Below are 8,555 nucleotides of genomic sequence, written 5' to 3' on the forward strand. Positions count from 1 at the left end.
AAAATATTACTCTGATATGAAAAAAGCATTCTAGTTGAAGTGGTGTTGAGTTTTCCCTTAGATTTCGGAATGCACTGTTACATTTCACCTGACAGTTATGGCCTACTAATACATAAACAGGGTCAACCCCTATATTGCCACCGTTCTCACAGACCCCTTGTATTATTGACAATAAAAACACATATAATACCAACCTTAATGCCTGCAGTTTGCAGTGGGGACTAGACAGTCCGTTAGAGAGAATCTGAACTCCAGAATCTCCCAGGTCATTGTTACACAGGTCCAGCTCTATCAGGGAGTTTGGTGACTGTAGAACTGTAGCCACAATTCCACAGGACTTATCTGTGAGTGTGCATTCAGCAAGTCTGCAAACCATTGTGACAAAAGAAAATAATATTACTCTGAAATGAAAAGAATATACCTCTGAAATGCAAAATCGATATAGCGATATATTTCTTATTTATTATAATATTTCTTATTCATTAAATATACAGTATATTTAATTATTATATTTCATTCATGTGTACAATACTTTAGTTTTTCTCCACCAATTTGGTTGGGTTTTAGAAATTAACTTCTATATTTAATATGACATTCATGACTGTGAGAAAGTGAAATTTCCTCCCCTTCTCACTGTGACTCAAGAGGAGTTTGGCCCTGGTGTGGGGTGGACTCCACCGTCACAATGGTTGGATCCGGGCTCCCCCGCCATAGTGACTGGACCCGGGAGACCACATTGGTTCAATTAAACCCAACTGGCTGCTTTTCTGATGGGGCTAAGTGGAATTATAACTTACCTGTGAGTTGCGAATATGTTCCTAGTGAACCTCTGTATTTAATGAGTTCCTAGTGAACTTGTGATTAGTGAATCAGTGAAGAATGGATCTGTGCCTAGTTCTCCCTAGTGTCTGTAGCACTTTAAGTGCAGCCGTCGGTGTGTTTTTGATTATATGTTTGATTGTTGTACATATATGTTTCGGGGTGGATACAACATTTAAATATACATACATATATATATATATATATTAAAATATATTTGTATAAGAAAGGCACCCTTCCTCCCAACTACACCACCCAGTCCAATCGCCACCTCCCAAAACAACGTGGGGTGATTGCCCGGTTCCTCACAATAAAATACTGTTCCATTACGAGCTTCAACCCCTGCCATGCCACTACACAGTTCATTCATGTGAAGACTATAACTACACACTAGTGGTGTAAACAGACATCATTATCTGCATCTGTATCTGTATTTGTATTCAGAAAGAAGACCGTTGAGTTGATGTGGTTTATAAAGGAAGATACATTCATTTTAGTAAATTGTGTTTGTTCTAATGGTTCCATCCCGGCTTATATTCATTGGCAATGTAAATGGTGGAAATTGAAAAATGCTGCTAAAAATGATGATAGCTAATGATTACTATTCAATCAAATGTCAATGCAACAGTGGAAAAGATGTTCTATAATATGTTGTAAAGGAAACAACTGCTTTGTGAAATCAAAGTATACGCTGAAAACAGGATAGACATTTTTTTTTTCTTTTGGACATCCACTAAGATATGAACCATTTTAATGAATATACTGGCTGACTCACACGTCAATAAGCTGACATCATTTTTCGAATAATAATGAGTATGCTCGGGGAGGATTAATATTTGTTTACATCGCATTATTTTTGCTCTTTCCTCGATATTGCATTTTAATTTGGATGTATACCTAATACACACACACTCACACTTTAACAGATTGACACAGACACAGATACATGCAGAGACAGACACATAAACATGAATGTTTCATCCACTGCCGGTTACCATGGCATAACAATATTCATCACATAGACATTCTTCAATAAGTACATATGCATTTAATTTCAAATCAATTGGTAGTGTAAATAATGTTAGTTGCGTCACTGTCTTAATATTTCCAGAGTATATGTATATATATGTATTGTCAAGAATAACAATGAAAAAAAGAAGCTGTTTATTCATAAGAGATTATCTCTATCAGAAACTCACCGTGCCTTTCTGCAGCATCTCACAGCAGGGAGTAATCTTCTGCGTCCCTCATCTGATGTGTTGTATTTCTTCAGGTCAAACTCATCCAGCACCTCCTCAGACATCAGAAGCATGTGGGCCAGTGCTGAACAGTGAGCAGGAGACAATTTCTGTTTGATGTTCTTTGGTGACTCCAGATATTTTTTTATTTCTTTGTGCATGGAATGATCGTTCATTTCAAATAAGCAATGGAAAAGATTGATGCATCGTTCAGGAGAGATATCATCCCTGTTGAGCTTTTTAATGTATTGACATATTTCCTTGGTGCTCTTTGAGCTGCTGTGTTTGTGGTTCAGTAGACCTTTCAAAAGTCTCTGATTGCTCTCCAGAGAGATGCCCATAAGGAAGCGAAGGAAAAGATCCAGGTGTCCATTCCTGCTCTTCAAAGCCTTATCAACTGCACTCTTAAGTAGATGATCTTGAGATTGTAAGCGCAGCACTGATTGAAGAGATGATACAAAATGACTGGGATTATGTTCTTCACTGAGGAGGGATTTCAGGGCCTCAAGATTCTCATTCACATAAGAGTGAAACACAAACACAGCTGCCAGAAACTCCTGGATGCTCAGGTGCACAAAGCAGTAGACCCTCCTTTCGTGAAACACAGATTCTTCCTTGAAGATCTCAGTGCACATGCCAGAGTACACTGAGGCTTCACTGACATCAATGCCACACTCTTTCAGATCTTCGTCATAAAACATCAGATTGCCATTTTCTAGATTATTGAAAGCCAGTTCACCAAGTTTCAGTATAATTTCTTTCTGAGATTTTAGAAGTTTCTCTTCATCTGTCTCAGTTCCACTCTGATACTTCTGATCCTTCCTTCTGGTCTGGATGAGTAAGAAGTGTATGAACATCTCAGTCAGAGTTTTGGGTATGTCTTTAGTGATGTCCAGCATCTGCTGAAGTACAGTGGCTGCAATCCAACAGAAGACTGGAATGTGGCACATGATGTGGAGACTCCTGGATGCCTTAATGTGTGAGATGATTCTTCTGGCCCGACCCTCATCACTGATTCTCTTCCTGAAGTACTCTTCCTTCTGTGGGTCATTGAACCCTCGTACTTCTGTCACCTGATCGATGAACTGAGCAGGAATTTGACTGGCTGCTGCTGGTCTTGAGGTTATCCAGATGCGTGCAGAGTGAAGCAGACTTCCCTGAATAAGGCTAGTCATCAGAACATCCACTGATGATGTTTGTTTACAATCAGATATCATGTTCTGTTGGAAATTCAGAGGTAATCGACTCTCATCTAATCCATCAAAGATGAACACAACCTGACAGTCATTGTATTCTTCACCATCCCTCAGCTCCATCAGTTCAGGATGGAAGTCAAGCAGAAGCTTGTGAAGACTATACTGATCACTCCTGACCAAATTCAGCTCACGGAAAGGAAGGGGAAATATAAAGTCTACATTCTGATTGGCTACCCCATCTATCCAATCAAGAATAAACTTCTGCACTGAAACAGTTTTTCCAATGCCAGCAACACCTTTGGTCATCACAGTTCTGATGTTCTTCTCCTGTCCAGGTAAGGGCTTGAAGATCTCGTTGCAGTTGATTGGTGTGTCTTCTGTGGTTTGTGCTCTGGATGCTGACTCTACCTGCCAAACCTCATGTTCCTTATTTACCCCTTCACTCTCTCCCCCTGTGATGTAGAGCTCTGTGTAGATTTTATTGAGGGGTGTCTCAGCTCCTGGTTTGATGATGCATTCAGATATGTTCTCAAACCTCCTCTTCAGACTGGCTTTATGCTTCCCTTTAACTCTCCTCAGGACTTCATCAGCTTTTTATCATGGACAAAAATAAACAAAGAAACCAATTAGTAGCATGTGTATGACAAATAACAATATTGATTTTCATTTGGGATTGCTTCAGCCAAATTATCATTGACATTCCAGACACAATTATCCATTTGCTCCTTTAAAAGGTGGTAAATACGTACATTTTGTGATGTAGAGCTACACTCTAATACCCTGTCTGATAATCTAGAGCAGGGATGGGGAATCTTTCTCCTATCCAGAGCCATGTGAGTATTTACAGAGTCATTTGTGGATCTACATGACTACACCTAGCTTACTTTAAAACATTAGTTATAGTACGGATGTTGTAAAAAAAAACATAATATTTGGTCAGCTAAATTAAAATAATACATTTATGAATTATCCCACTGAATGACTAACAGAATAAAGTCCACCAAAACGTACCGCATCTTTAACCCTCTATAACCCAATAGAATTCTAGAACAAAAAAACAGAGAATTCCTTCATTTTTTGTTATTCTGTAAACAAACAGTTACAGTTACAAAACAAAAGAAAAATTATAATTACAGGTTTGTTTTGTTTGAAAGGGCATACATTTTTTGTTTATATGATATCAAATATGTATTAGTGACTTCTACAAATATTAAAATACAAATCATTACATACACCCTAAAGTTCAAATTCATAAGTTTTGAACCGTTCAGCAGATGTAGTTATTATATTTAATATATTCTTAATGTATTTAATTAGTATTTGTTATATATTTTGTACATAAATGAATACATATTAAAATATTAACACTACTTAACCATACAGATTACCAACATTTTTGCTAATTTGGTGGAAAACACCTAACTTTATGCCTCTTCAAAAGCATCCTGGTGCAATACATTTGTGGAGGAGGTGAAGGTGTTTGTGAGGATAAATATCCTCATGGGTATCCATCATATACCCTCTTTTCTTGACTACTGTTCATCTGATCCAGCCTTACAAGTGTCCTATGTGGCAGACACCAATGCCATGAAATAAGTATGAGGAGTTAAGCAGATACCTACCCTGTTCAAACCCAGGGATAGCAGACTCTGGTGACAAGCTTCAGAAAGTGAGACCATTACAGTTTTTTCCAATCATTTTAACACTTGGTTCAATACCATGTACTCTTTCTCAAATCACCTAACACATCCAGCAGTAGACTAACTAAATGGGATACTTTTCCATTGCTTAGATACAAAATGCAGTCAATGACCACTTCCAAAATTCATGGATACCTCTCGCTGTTCCTTTCCCCCCATGTCCTCACTTCTCTTTGCTGCCACAGCACCCTCACTCACTTCTCTACCCTCAGATGAAGTGGAACAACTGACATCCTGACACATAAAAGAAAAAAAACTATCCTATTATTGTAGGATTATTATTCTATTATAGCCATCAGTGGAAGTCTTTATTGTTTCATCCATTTTTATGACAATTGTTTTATGCCACAACATCAGCTCAATATCCCAGTGTGTAGGCCTACTACATACGGACAAGCTATATCACATCTACTATACATTTTTGTAGTACTGATGTCCTATACCTCGGTCCTGATTTCATTGTGATTAGCTTTTCTAAATCATAAAAGCTGTACAAGCTTAAAATTTAACATCACAACATATTACTAGTTGGCTGTCGAATAATCTGCTGAATACCATTTCAATATGAGGTTTTCAATATTCAATGATGACCTTGCTATTGATTGTAGCTACTGCTGTTACCATAAGCTTATAGCTCAAAACAAAGGAGGGATTTGAAATACTAGTAGAGATGAAGTTTTTTTACTATACATGTTATTTATACATGTTATTTATCTAGGGTTAGGGTTATATATCAGTTTAGTAAGTGATGATGCTGAGTCAATAGCTGGCTATCAACCAACTCCAGGCGAACTCCTCAGACTAACGTTACCTCAGTCAATGTAGATAGCTAGCAAGTTAGCTGGCAAACTGGTCATGGAAATTGAGATGACGATACAAATTGTAAGACATTTCTTCTGAAAACCAGTAAACACAGCCGATTACCCACGTCGTTTATTTGTGCAAATAAAAGCTCTCACCCACAGACGCGGGTGCTTCCTTCGTAGGTTGCAAAGTCACGAATTGACCGCTATTTCCACAAGTGAGGTAAAGTGAAAATGAGTTTTACTGAACGTCCCTCAAAGACCAATTATTAAATGTTACATATCTCTGCTAATAAAAGTGTCATGGGTTTACAATCTATTCAAACATCACTGATCTAGCTATGACTTTTGTCTATGTATACGATGAGGCTGGTGCTATTTGTAAACCAACACTTCTCAGTTACTGCCATACGAAGACGTTACTGGCGAGCTAGCTAGTCAGATATAAACAGGAGGATACTTATATTTCTATTTGAATACGTTTTTTTATTTTTGACTTCTCAAACAGGATCGTTACTGTCATACAAACGTGATTTGTCGTCGTCATTGGTGCACAAAAATACAGTATCATCCAGTGAGAAGAACAGATGTAGACGTCTCTGATTTCCAGCCTTTACTCAAGAGACACTGTAATCTTCAAGCGATCCGTCAGTAGCGAGGTTAAATTAGCAAATACTTAAAAAAAGCCAATGACAGCATATCCAGTTTCCGGTTTCAAAATAAAAGTAAGATGTTAATCTATCCATTAGCGGGGTATTTTTTCATATATTAATGTTGTATTTTTTCATATATTAATGTTGTAGTATAAATACTGTGTCTTTAAAAGTTACGGCCGTCGACGGCAGCTATGGGAGAATACAAGAAGGCCGTCGACGGCCGCTATGGGATCTAGAGGGTTAATAACACTAAACCATGGTTCACAGCAAAGCTCAAGCAGCTTCGTCAAGCCAAAGAGGAGGCCTTCAAGATTGGGGACAGGATCCTATACAACCAGGCCAGAAGCACACTGACTAAGGAGATCAAAGTGGCAAAGAGAATGGTCTGAATGACTACAGACCCGTCACCTTGACGTCTGTGGTCATGAAGTCCTTTGAAAGACTGGTGTTGACCCATCTGAAGGCCATCAAAGGCCCGCTGCTGGACCCTCTGCAGTTTGCCTACCGGGCTAACAGGTCAGTGGATGATGCAGTCAACATGGGGCTGCATTACATCCTACAACACCTCGACTCACCTTTGCAAGGATGCTGTTTGTCTACTTCTGCTCGGCGTTCAACACCATCATCCCAGAAGTCCTCCTCACCAAACTCACCCAGCTCACTGTGCCCGCCTCCACCTGTCAGTGGATCACACACTTCCTTATAGACAGGAAGCAGCAGGTGAAGCTGGGTGAAACAACATCCAGCACCCGGTCAATCTACACTGGTGCACCTCACTCTACACTAACGACTGCACCTCAGGAGACCCATCTGTTAAACTCCTAAAATTTGTAGACGACACATCAGTCATCGGCCTTATCCGTGATGATGATGAGTCTGCATACAGGCAGGAGGTTGAACAGCTGGCCCTGTGGTGCGGTCGCAACAACCTACAGCTGAACACGCTTAAAGCCGTGGAGATGACAGTGGACTTCAGGAGGAGCCCCCCAGCACTTTTAATAGTTTGTGCCAGGGGAGCGAGGGGTCTGCAGTGGTTTTTCCTGCCCGTTTCCTGACTTGGCATTGGCTCATTTTATGCGAAGAACAGGCTACATTTTCATTGAGCGCACACCGTAACCCCCCCCCCCCCCCTAAACATTTGTGTTACATACAGGGTGTTCGGGTCACTGGACCCGGGGCAAATACAAGTGTGGAAATTGTAGGTCCTGTGTACCTAAAGTCTGTTCACCTCCTGTCTGAATCTACTGTAAGTGTGTGTGTGTATGAGTGTGTGTGTGTGTGTGTGTGTGTGTGTGTGTGTGTGTGTGTGTGTGTGTGTGTGTGTGTGTGTGTGTGTGTGTGTGTGTGTGTGTGTGTTTGTGTGTGCGCGCGGGTGTGTGTTTGCCCGCACGTGTATGTGAATGTGCCTGCTGCAAGTGTGTGTGTGTGTGTGTGTTTGTGTGTGTGTGTGTGTGTTTTTTGTGTGTGGGCGCACGCTTATGTGTGTTTGTGTGTATGTGGGCCTTGTGTGTATGTAGGCTAAGTATGTGTGTGTGTTTGAATGAGTGTGTAAGTAAGTTAGAGTAAGAGTTTTGTGTTTCTGCCGCTGATGCCATTTAGGGGCCCCTGCCCCTTTAGACATTATATACCATCTGCAAAATATGGTATAAAGATCTGGGCTGCCTGTGATGCAACTTCCTCATAGGCTTGGAACTTACAAGTCTACATAGGGTAACCTGATGAGGACACCCTGAGAAAAATCAAGGAATGAGAGTTGTCCTGGACATGGCTCAGGGACTCAGTGGACACAACATCACATGCTAAATCTTTTTTACATCCTACAAGCTGGGACAGGAGATGACCATGGTGGGAACGATAAGGAAAAACAGGTCTGAGCTCCCACCCCAACTGCTGCCTACAAAGAACCGGCCTGTCAACTCTTTTAAATGTGTGTACACAGCTGACACGTCCCTGGTATCCTATGTGCCAAAGAAACGCAAGAATGTACTCATGAGTACACTGCACATGGATGGGTGCATCTCTGGCCTGGAGCATCAAAAACCAGAGATCATCATGGATTATAATGCCACAAAAGCAGGTGGTGAACAACATAGACAAGCTGGTGTCTGCCTACAGCTGGAAAAGGAAGACCCTACACTGGCCA

General features: G+C 40.3%; 1 protein-coding gene across 1 annotated transcript in view; it reads right to left on the reverse strand.

Moving 5' to 3' along the window:
* Positions 1–8,555, reverse strand: part of LOC308367485 (NACHT, LRR and PYD domains-containing protein 3-like) — a gene marked incomplete at both ends in the record, with an annotated part of 44,310 nt that overhangs the window by 30,306 nt on the left and 5,449 nt on the right. The window contains one exon of the mRNA XM_080841417.1: positions 2,019–3,843. Within this exon, the coding sequence (XP_080697543.1) occupies positions 2,019–3,843 (1,825 nt within the window). The remainder of the gene's footprint in view (positions 1–2,018; positions 3,844–8,555) is intronic.

The sequence above is a fragment of the Sprattus sprattus genome (genome assembly GCF_963457725.1).
Source record: "Sprattus sprattus genome assembly, chromosome: 1".
NCBI classification, from domain to species: Eukaryota; Metazoa; Chordata; class Actinopteri; order Clupeiformes; family Clupeidae; genus Sprattus; species Sprattus sprattus.